Raw genomic sequence first — 10,562 nt, forward strand, 5'->3', positions numbered from 1 at the left:
GAAAGAAAACAGACAACCCAAGGGAGGGATGGGAGGACGGCACGCCGCCCACACACACAGGGATTTTAAGGAGAGGTGTGTGGTGCGCTATCCGTCGCCCACCCTAGGGAGTCTGCCTCTTCCTATCTCTCTTCGCAGTCTCGTTGCTCTACAGTACCCGGGTACGAATGGACGCCGTTTCTCGCCGCATTCACTCTGCGTCTTGCCGCAGTCGCTCTTGCCCACCGCCTCTCGCCTGCCGGTGTTTGCCGCGCGTAATGCATTCGCTCTCCACGCTCCTGCTCGCGGCCGTGCCCAGGACCAAGGAGATCGCGCCCGGAGTCCACATGCCGACAATGTCGCTCGGCACGTGCTGCGGCTCTGACCCGAGCGTCGGAGTCGCTCCCTGGCTTGCGTCTGGCGGCGTGGGCATAGACACTGCCAACGACTACCACGACCAGCCGGCCATCGCAACCGCGCTCAAAGCCACTGGCGCGGCGCGCGACAAGATCTTCCTGACGACCAAGGTTCCTGCCGGCGTGGCTGCGCTGCACGGTCCCGGCAAGCTCGACTGCTCGCTGGATCCGCAGCGGGCGGTGGACGTGCTCAAGGAGAACCTGGCGCAGCTCCGAATGACGCACGTCGACCTCGTGCTGCTGCACGGACCGTGCGAGCTGCAGGGCACGGCCGCCGCCGTCGACCCTGCCAAGGCCAACGCAGCTCAGTGGCAGGGCATGCAGATGGCCCTCTCGAGCGGGCTCACGAGGGCCATCGGCGTCTCCAACTACAACGTGACGCACCTTGAGGCGCTCCTCGCGGCGCCGACGACGCGCGTCAAGCCCGCCGTCAACCAGTGCCAGATGTCCATCAACGGCTCGGCCTTTTGCTCGCCCGAGACCGGCGTCTGCCTGCACGGGCCGGGCCACGACGACGCGACGATCGCCTTTTGCCGGACGCACAACATCACCTGTGCGCGCCGACGCCCAGCACCCGCTCGGCCACAGCCTTGCCATCGCCGCCCCGTGACACCCTCGCCCCGCATGTCGCGCAGACGAGGCTTACGACGTGATGAGCGGCTGCCCCTTCCACGACGCGCGCCTCGGCGCCATCGCGCGCGCGCACGGCATGAGCGCCGCCCAGGTGTGCTTCCGCTGGACGCTGCAGCGAGGAGCGATCCTCGCCACCGGCACAGGTCACAACGCGACCAAGGCCGCGCTGCACTCCAAGGACGATCTGGGCACGTACGACCCGAACTTTGAGCTGACGGGCGAGGAGATGGCGTACCTCGACGGCATCCGTCCTCAGCGGGAGGGTGTGAGGACGTGAGGCTGAGCGGGTGACGACAGAGAGTGTGGTGTGTTTCGGCGCGGGATCGAAGTCACATTGCATAAAACCATGTAATTTGTATGTATGTGTGGATTGTGTGGCCCCTGTCATATATCTCACACATATGCACGAGACGGGGACTTGCTCCTTTTTACCCATCTCCCATGAGTAGAGGTGTCCGTTTACATATATATGTATCATGCACGACACAACCCGCTACTCGCTACATCTCTATACGCCCATTCTCTTTTTTTCACATACAGGGCGCTCGAACAGACAAGAGCGACAGAGACGCAGAGAGATCTCTTATCTGGCAGCGTGGCACCGCGCGCGGCCAGCACGCGCATGTAAGACGTGTACCGAGACGACTTCTATAGCCCGATCCTCACGCCTTCCGCTGGTCGTCCATGTCGAGCGCGACCAGCAGCGCGCCCATCCGCTCGTCGGCCCTCCGCATCGCCTCCCCCACCTCGGCCGCCTCGCGGTAGCACACCTCTGCTCGCTCCGCCGGCCGCAGCTCGGGCCCGAGCTTGTCGAGGAAGACGTCTCGCGCGGGGAGGCCGCCGAGGCAGACCTTGAAGGTGCCCCGGAGCACCCAGTTGTGGTACCGCTCGAGGTGCGCCTTGTACGCCGCCGTCGCCACCGCGCTCAGTGTCGCGCCGCGGTCCGCCGCCAGCCCCTGCAGCAGGCCGCGCTGAAAGGCGAGCGAGCGGCGCAGCCAAGTGAGGGCGATGCCGGCGGAGGGGTCGCGCAGCACGCCGCCCGGCTTGTGGACCCCGCTCGCCCGCTCCGCCTCGAGCAGCCCTCGCAGCGTCGCCACCTGCGCCGCACCGCGCCGCTTGCCGAGCGCCTCCCACGCCTGTGTGCGGCCGAGGACAGGGCGCGCGGTGAGAGGGGAGGCGGTGAGAGAGGCGGCGGCGAGGGCGTGTGTGGGGGAGAAGGCGGTGTTGATGGGAGGCGCGCAGCGAGCGAGGCGACGCAGCGGGCGGCACGGGGGAGGGGGGCAGGAGTGCAGAGAGCGGCGGCGAGGGGAGGTTTGGCGGCGAGGGGAGGTTTGGCGGCCGCACCTTTGCGAGCTTGTCCAGGTTGGCGAGGTCATTCTTGACGGCGGGGGTCATCATCGAGCCGAAGACCTCCGTCACCGCAAGGTTGGTGCGGAAGGCGGCGACCAGCAACTCCACGTCCATCTCGCCCGACCCCGCGCCGTCCTCCTGGTCGCTGCCGCCTCCGGCCGCCATCGCCGCCTCAAACGCCCGAGTCGCCGCGTGCAGGATCGAATGCGGACCCGGCGGCGGCGGCGACGGCGACCGCCGGGGCGGCGGCTGAGACGACTGCGTCGGCGGCGGCGGCTGCTGCGGCGGCGGTGAGGACGCTTGTGGCAGCGGCTGCGGCTGCTGCTGCGGCGGCGGCAGAGGCTGCTCTGGCGGCTGCGGTCTAGGTGGCGGTGGCGGCGGCGGCGTGTGCGGCGAGAGCGGCGCGTCAATAATCTCGCCAAAGTCGGCATGCAGCTCGTTGCCCAGCTCGAGGGACGCGCGCTCTCTCTCGTCGGCCTCGTCTCTCTGCGTGCAGCGCTCGCTGTCCTCGTGTAGCAGGAGCAGCTCGACGACGCTGTCCGGCGTGGGCTGGCGGCGGTGGCCGAGGAGGGTCGGCGCGGAGAGGAGCGTCGGCGCGGGCGCCGCGCCGGGCTCCTTCATCGGCGACAGCGGCATGTCGACAGAGATTGAGGAGAGCGGCGTGTGCTGCGGAGCGCCGCCAATCGTCTTGCGCACCAGCCGCCCGAGCCACCCCCTGGCCCGGAGGACGGCCCAGAGGAGGAGGAGCAGTGCGAATAGGAGGGCGGTCCACAGATGTATCTCGCCCCTCACGCGGTGGTCGCACCGGCGCTCGCTCCAGCCAGGCCCGCAGCTCTTCTCACGCTGCACTGCGGCTGTCACAGAGAAGAGGAGGGTGCAGTACAACACCGACGCCAAGAAGGCACTGCGGAGCATCTCGTCGAGCCGCATGCGACTTGAACTTACGACAAGGAGCGGCTGCGCGTCTCTCTCATGAAACCAGGCTGCCGCAACGGCCTGACCTTTTTCTTTTTTGAGCTTTGCCTTCGATGTTGAAACAACGCAAGGCGGACATATGGCATATCGCTCTCGGGCCCACAGACATCCCGCACACCCGCCGCCCCCCGCGCGCGCCCCACCCCGGCCGGGAGAAAGGGGAGTGACAGTTTGGGGCGGAAAGTCGAGACAAAACAAATTCGAGTATCTCGCACTCCATGTGCAAGAACGCAGCGAGAAATGAAAGCCGTCCGGCTCACAAGTCCGGCTCACGCGCCCCGGCTGACCGATCTACCGCACTGGCCACTTCCGCCCCCTCGCTCCCAACCAATCCACCTACCTCGCCTCGGGCGGTCGGGCCGCGCCGCGCAATCTAGACGATCTCGCGCAATCTCGGGCGATCTCGGGGCCGCGCCGCGCCATCTCGGGCGATCTCGGAGCGTCGCTCGCGCGGCGGCACACCTGCTCAAAAAAGGAAGGGCCCGGTTGGAGCCACGGGGCTCACGTGCTCGCTCGGTACGCCGCCTCAGCCCTCACTCTGCGCCACTTTGAGGCGTTGGCGAGGGCCGGTGAGGCGGCGCCCCGCGCGGCGCGTTCATCGCCCTCCACGCCGACCCCTGCGCGCACCGCTCATCTTGGCCCGCTCCTGGGGTTACTCTCGCGCTCGCGCAGGACCCGGGGGACTCCCTATCTCCCTGTTCCCCCCCCACCTCCGCGACGGGTTAGGTCGTCGGTGCTGACGCCCCTTGGCGCCTGTGCATATCGCGTGCCCGCCCCCCAAGGCTGGTGCCAAGCCCCAAGGCCAGCTCAACTGCCAAGGCTGGTGCCAGGGCCAAATCAACTGCCTGGCTGGTGCCAAGGCTCAAAGGCTCCCCTCTCCATCTCTCCTGTCCTCCCGCCTCTCCACTCTCTCAACTCTCTCCCTCTCTCTCTCTCCCCTGAGACTCTCTCTGCTCGCTCCGCCCTCTCTCTCCCTCCCTCTCTCCCTCCCTCTTGCGCCCCCCCCACCCTGTTGTCTCTTTTCTTTTTTGTAATTTTGGTTGTGATTCCGATTCTAACGTCCCCTGCTGCCTCGCGCGCGGGCCTCACGCCGCCGATTCTAACGTCCGCTGCTGCCTCGCGCCCTCACGCCGGCACCCACGCCGCGTCGCGCCGCTCCTTGAACGCGGCGATGCCCTCCTTCGCCTCGTCCGAGTGGAAGAGCTGCTGCGAGAGGGGCGCCGCCCAGTCGAACGCCTCCTCGCGGCTCATCTGCGGCACCCGCGCCACCAGCTGCTTCGAGGCGGCGAGCGCCTTCGGCCCGCCGCGCACGAGCTTGCCCACGAGCTCGTCCACCTACAAGAGGGGCGGCGCGGACGCGTTCCAGACACGAGGGCCGCCACCGCCGTGCCCGCGGCGGCAGCCTGCGCGCCTTTGCGTCCAGCTCCGCCGGCGGAACCGCGTAGTTGACCAGACCTACCGCCGCCGCCCGCGCGGCGCTGATCCGCTCGCCGCTGAGGAAAAGCTCGCTCGCGTCCGCGCGCCGCAGCTTGGGCAGGCACACCACGGAGATGACCGCCGGGCAGACGCCCAGCCGGACCTGCAGCGGAGGCGGAGGTGGAGGCGGTGGAGGAGGTGGAGGCGGAGGCGGAGGTGGAGGCGGAGGTGGCGACGGCGAAGGGTGGCGGTGGTGGGCGCTAGGCGGAGGCGTCCGGGATGGCGGGCGCGGGTGGGGCCCGGCGGCGGCGGCGTGGCAGGCGGAGGGGGAGTGGCTCGCCTCTGTGAAGCCAATCTTTGCGTCGTCAGCGACGACCGACACGTCCAGCGCGGCCGCGAGGCCAACGCCGCCGCCCATGCAGTGCCCCGCCACGCGGCCGACCACCGGCTTCGGGCACTCGACGATCGCATCCAGCACAGACACCAACGAGTGGCGCGGCGCGGCGGTTGAGCGGCCGCTCAGGTCCGCGCCGGCGCAAAAGGTGTTGCCCTCGTTGGAGAGCACGACGACGCGGACGTCGTCGTCGGTGGCAGCCGCCGCGAGGTGGTCGCCCAGCGCGTTCACCAGCTCCACGCTCAGCGCGTTTTTCCTCTCCGGCATCGCGAGCGTGATCCGTGCGACGCCGCCAGCCACCTCGTATGCCACAAAATCGCTGGCGGGCGCCTCGTCCGCCGCCGGCGGCGGAGGCGCCGCGACGCGCCCGAGGGGGACGTCCACCATCGCCCGAGCAAGCTGCGGCCGGAGAGGCCGCAGACGACGCGCAGCAGACAGGAGCAGGGCCGTCATCGTGAAGCTGCCGCCAAGACAGATGGCCGGACCGGATCGTGGCACTGAGCGCGCGCTTTGAAGAAGAAAACGACCGCGGATTTCGTCGAGTGAAGAACCACAAAACTAAGATAGAGAGACTTTTGTTGCAAACCTAAAGAAGAAAGGCCGCGCCCACGGTAAGGATCGTCGAAGCACAGTCAGTCAGTCTTACACACCTCCAAGCATGGAAGACGGGCCCACACGCACACACACGCTGCACACGATTGGCTCGGGAGCCGACACGAGGCACGCTGTCACCGGCCGTAGCACTGGGTCCGGACTGCTGGACGCACAACACACAGCTCACAGGACAGCTCACGAGGTGGCGCTGTATAGTGGGGTTCTCAGGGACCGACACGGGAGAAGAAGGTGGAGCACAGGGACGGGGACACAGAACTCACGAACTGATATCCCACCCCGCGCCGGGGGCGGTGGCGCGCGCGAGCGCCGGGGTATTTGGACCCGCAGTCTGGCAGGCGCCAGGCCACAGATCCGCCGGCAGAGCCTTCAAGCCGCATCCGCGATCCGCGCCGGCTCTCAGAAGAGATCCGGCGCGGTGCTGACCGCGTCCTCGCAGCGGACCACCGAGTTCACGATGATGTCCGAGGAGAAGCGGTGCAGCTGCGGCACGATGCGGTAGTCGCACAATGCCGCATTGCGGTTTGCGGCACTCCTGCTGCAACGCGCGCGCGGCGGTGAGGAGAGCGCGAGCCCTTGAGCTGCTGGAGTCAGTCCATCGCCCGCGCATGCGCGCTGGCCTTGAGGTGGTTCCACCAACAACTGGCCCAGGGGTTGAGAGAGAGATTTTTAGAAGCTACTTCTAGGGGTTGTGACCCTGCGCAAAGCGCAGGAATTTGCCGAGCGCGCCCTTGGTCCTAGGGCCCCGCTCGGGGAGTTGAAGGCGGCCGCCGTGGTGCGCGTCGAAGCACAACTTTTTTATTTTCGCTGCTGTCTGTCAAATGAGCGAAACCACCCAGCGATATCTCGGCTAATCTGCCGGTCATATGTACATGCACATGCATCTCGGCAGACCTCGGAAAAGGATCATCGATAGTGAGGCGCCGACGACAGACAGGTGAGCCGCCCTCGCCGATTTCCTCAGAGGAGCCGTCCAGAAAATGCTCACACTCCAGGACGGGCAAGGCAGCAACACGCTCACCGCCGACGTGCCCTGCGCCTCGCCCTCCACGGAGACTGCGCTCTCCGACGACAACGACGCGCCCGAGAACCCCTACAAGCGACGGAAGGTCGAGTGGGCCAACAACGAGGACCTCTTCATACTTTCGGCTGTGAGGACGCTCGGTACGCAGTGGCCCAAGATCGCCAGCCAGCTCCACAACCGCACGCCCGACGCCGTCCGCAACCGGTGGCACCGGCTGCAAAAGGCACACGCCTTTGACGCTCCCGACAGCTGCCAGCAGCGGACTGACGCGGCCGATGCGTTGCTGTGCGCGGCGGGCGCGCCGGCACCCGGCGGCAAGATCAAGGGCGACTGCATTAGAGGCTCCGACCACGGGAGGACCATGTGGAGCTCGAGGGAGGACGAGATCATCGAGTCGGGCGTCAAGCAGTTCGGGTGCAAGTGGCGGCAGATCGCAAAGCTGCTTGAAGGACGCTCCGACTCGAGTATCCGCAATCGCTGGATGCGGATTTTGAAGGAGCGTGAGGCGGCGGCCTTCAAGCCTCCCGCCCAACCGCACCGGGAGCCCCCCGCGCCCCTCTTCAAGATCGCCGCGAGCGTGCCCAACGGGCAGCTGGTCCAGCTGCCCGTCGGACAGCCGCCAGTCGGGGTGCCAGTCGTACAGGTGCCAGTCGGACAGGCGCCAATCGGACAGGCGCCAGTCGGACAGGCGACGAACGTGCACCCCGGCGGCTGGATCCCGATGCCTCCCCAGCAGAGCTTCGTCGGCAACCCCTCGGCGGTCTACCTGCCGAACGCCGTCACGATGGCGGGGCCGATGTGGTTCCGTCCGCCGCCGGCCAAGACTCCGCCGCCGGCTAAGCTGATGCGGCAGTCCTCTGCGAGCGACGCCAACGTGCTTGCTGGCGTGAGGGCGGCGCCCGAGGCGGAGAGCTGCTAGCCAACCGCCGCTCTGCCCCACGACAGTTGTTTACTTTGCGGCGCCCGCGCCTCACGCGCCCTGAGAAGCGAAGAGCCTCTCGCCGCGTCCTTGTACTGTCCCCGCCGCATGCGTGCTGGCCTGTGGCTCTAGGTAGAGATGCATGTGTGCTCCCGCATACGCTGTTCACCTCCTGTCGGTTGCTCGCCGGTTCGCGCACTCAGTATGTACTCGCGGTCTCTGCGGGGTTGTGCGCGCTCACCGGCGGCAGCGTGTGTTCATAGTCGTCCCGTGTGGTACAGTATTCGCGCGCCCGGCAGCTCCTGAGGCTGCTCGGGTGGCGCCTTGTTCACTCCGAACACCGAACACGTATGTTCTATTCCTCAAAATACAAAAACCCTTTTACTCCTTAGCCTCGAAAACCCCGAGAGGGTTTTTATGCTTCATTCGCTGTTCATCGGCGTGCCGCCGCCTCTCGGTCCTGCGCTGTGCGCCACTGCGAGTAATTCGCCCGCCTAGCGCCATCGGTGCCAGTGCGCGCCAGTCCCGTGCCACAAATAAATAATAAATAAAACGGACACCCCAACCTAAGGGCTTTTTACCCACCTCACAGTAGAGTGGTGTCCGTTTTTATTTATTTATTTAAGGGCTGGGCGTCCCCGCGCAAGTCCAAGTGAAAGACAGGGAGAGATGGGTGACGCACAAACCCGAGGGACAGCGCGCACCCCGCCCCGCTCGCGCAAGTCGTGTTAGTGCCAAACTCGTTGGAGCACTTGCCAAAGAAAGAAAGAAAGAAACGGACAGCCCAAGAGAGGGATGGGAGGAATGTAGTGCCAGTCCGGCCAGTCCTATTTTTTGCGGGTGGAGCATTTGAGAGAGAGATTTTTAGAAGCCAACAAGAAATCTGGCACGGAGGTGATTTATTTGTTTGTGTTAGTGCCAAAGAAAGAAAGAAAGAAAGGCGAGACTCAAACGAGGGATGGGAGGAGGACAAGGTCCCAGGGACGGAAGGGAACGGGAGCGGGACCCGCGGGTTTATTCTTTTGCTCTCGCCCATTCTGGCTCGCCCTCAAGAGCTGCACGCACATTTCACTCACGGGCCGCACTCGCTTCTCGCACTGAGGCGAGCAGCATATCCATGCATCGCTCACTGCGTCGCGCGCCTCGCGGCCACGCCTCGCTACGCAGCCCACCATAATAATACTCACGACACTGATCAGTCTGCGGCGACATTGCGCTCGCAGGCGCTTTCGGCAATATGATCCAGATGAAGATCCAGGTGCCGCTCCACCACCCCGGAGGACCTGTCGAGGCAGCGTTGCCGTGGGGCCAGGTTCACACCGTCGTGCTGCCGCCGGGCGCAAGGCCTGGGCAGTTTGTCTACTTTCCTTGCCAGCTTCCCCCGCTTCCCGCCCTCCTGCAGCCTTCCCACCCGGTAGGAATGCCGCCTCCGTTGATGCTGCCGGCTCCACAGCTACCGCCTCCGCCGCAACAGCAGCCTTTCCGGCCGACCTCTCCGCCCACTCCGCCGATGTCCCCCCTCCGGCGAGTGCCGCCGTCCGAGTACAACGTCGACGACGAGTCCGCTTTGGCCCTCCTGCAGCAGTTCTCGTCTGCGCCGGGCGGGCTCCAGGCATGGACGCCGGAGTCCGGACTCGAGGTCGACCTCGACATGCGCTCTGAAGCGGCGCTCCGCGCTCTCTCTGTCGCGGACCTCAAGACTCGATGCCGCGCCCTCGGTACGCCCGTCACCGGCAACAAGGCGCAGCTGATCGAGCGCATTCAAGACCCCGCTGTACACCAAAAATTCCGCCCTGCCAAGAAGGCTGAGGCCAACCCCCGCTACGCGGGCTACGGCCAGATCGGCGACGACACCGCGGGCCTCGATCTCCCCGAGTTCTGCCAGGGCTGCGACAGGGCCTTTAGCCCATCGCTTCGCTTTCTGGACTACTTCGCAGACAGCGAGGGCGGCGACGCGCTGTGTCTCAAGTGCCACGCGGATCTGCCGCCGGGAGGAGCCGTCGCGGGCTCCTGCTCCATGCGAGTCGGCGACGTCGCGTGATCTCGCGACGGGCCGCTTGTCACCGGGGCGCGGGGGCACTGCCGGCGGACTCGCCACTTTTTGAGAGGAACGCCGCGGTCGACAAAGGGCGAAGTCCAAAGAGGTGAGAGCGGGCCGGGTTCGTGGAGACCACGCCCTACCTCCCTGTGCGGCGGCGCAGCGCATGGTGCGGCGGGTGGCGGCGGCACGGCACGAGACATCGCAACTCTCTTATTCGAAACCGAACGGCACACACGGTGGGGTCTGCTCTGTCTATCTCAGAAAAAAATGCTTTAAGGCAAAATACTCGGCACACTGCGACCCCCCCCCCCCCCCCTCCTCTTCGGACTAGACACGTGCACTACAAGTCTGGGGTTGGGTTGGTGGGCTCTGTCGGCTCGGGGCATGGTCGGCTGGTTGTGAGCGGCCGCACACTGCTCGGTACCCGCCCTGCACATTTAAAGTCATGCCCGACCCCCCCCCCCCCCAGCAACAAAACTCTTGTGGGGGGGGGGGGGGCGGGACCCCCCCTTAATTGCGGGGGGGGGGTGCGGGGGGGGGCGGGGCCCCCCCCACAGGGGGAAAACTCCGGGGGGGGGGGGGGCCCCCCACTGTCACCCCTGTCTGGTTTTACAAACCCCTGGACGCAATTTTTTTCCCCCGCTTGGCCCGCCCAACCCCCCCCAACGAGCTGCTTATAAAAAGGCTTGAGGGCCACACGCACGGTTCCCATCACCCCCGTGCCTCCCATTTCCGTCAACCCTCGCGGGCTTACCTCACAATTTTGCCGGCCCACCGGGCTGCCCCCTCACCTGCGCGTTTTT

General features: G+C 66.2%; 4 protein-coding genes across 4 annotated transcripts; 2 read left to right on the plus strand and 2 right to left on the minus strand.

The window, feature by feature from the left end:
• Positions 1 to 713: 713 nt before the first annotated feature.
• Positions 714 to 1,383, plus strand: EMIHUDRAFT_352714 (hypothetical protein; the record flags this gene model as incomplete). Its single annotated transcript, XM_005784627.1, has 2 exons — positions 714 to 948; positions 1,031 to 1,383. The coding sequence occupies 2 exons, from the start codon at positions 714 to 716 to the stop codon at positions 1,303 to 1,305; spliced, it is 510 nt and encodes a 169-aa protein (XP_005784684.1). The 3' UTR covers positions 1,306 to 1,383.
• Positions 1,384 to 1,481: 98 nt separating this feature from the next.
• EMIHUDRAFT_352715 (hypothetical protein) lies at positions 1,482 to 3,508 on the minus strand. The gene is made up of 3 exons (XM_005784628.1): positions 3,478 to 3,508; positions 2,373 to 3,454; positions 1,482 to 2,164 (listed from the first exon to the last, which is right to left on the minus strand). Exons 2-3 carry the CDS (start codon positions 3,291 to 3,293, stop codon positions 1,691 to 1,693), a joined length of 1,395 nt encoding a protein of 464 aa, XP_005784685.1. The 5' UTR covers positions 3,294 to 3,454; positions 3,478 to 3,508; the 3' UTR covers positions 1,482 to 1,690.
• Positions 3,509 to 4,478: 970 nt separating this feature from the next.
• EMIHUDRAFT_99196 (hypothetical protein) lies at positions 4,479 to 5,616 on the minus strand (the record flags this gene model as incomplete). The annotated part of the gene is made up of 2 exons (XM_005784629.1): positions 4,479 to 4,688; positions 4,792 to 5,616. 2 exons carry the CDS (start codon positions 5,614 to 5,616, stop codon positions 4,479 to 4,481), a joined length of 1,035 nt encoding a protein of 344 aa, XP_005784686.1.
• A 1,096-nt stretch (positions 5,617 to 6,712) lies between these two features.
• Positions 6,713 to 8,094, plus strand: EMIHUDRAFT_434288 (hypothetical protein). Its single transcript, XM_005784630.1, has one exon. It carries the CDS (start codon positions 6,756 to 6,758, stop codon positions 7,716 to 7,718), a length of 963 nt encoding a protein of 320 aa, XP_005784687.1. The 5' UTR covers positions 6,713 to 6,755; the 3' UTR covers positions 7,719 to 8,094.
• Positions 8,095 to 10,562: the final 2,468 nt, after the last annotated feature.

This window comes from Emiliania huxleyi (genome assembly GCF_000372725.1).
Source record: "Emiliania huxleyi CCMP1516 chromosome Unknown EMIHUscaffold_17, whole genome shotgun sequence".
NCBI lineage: Eukaryota > Haptophyta > Isochrysidales > Noelaerhabdaceae > Emiliania > Emiliania huxleyi.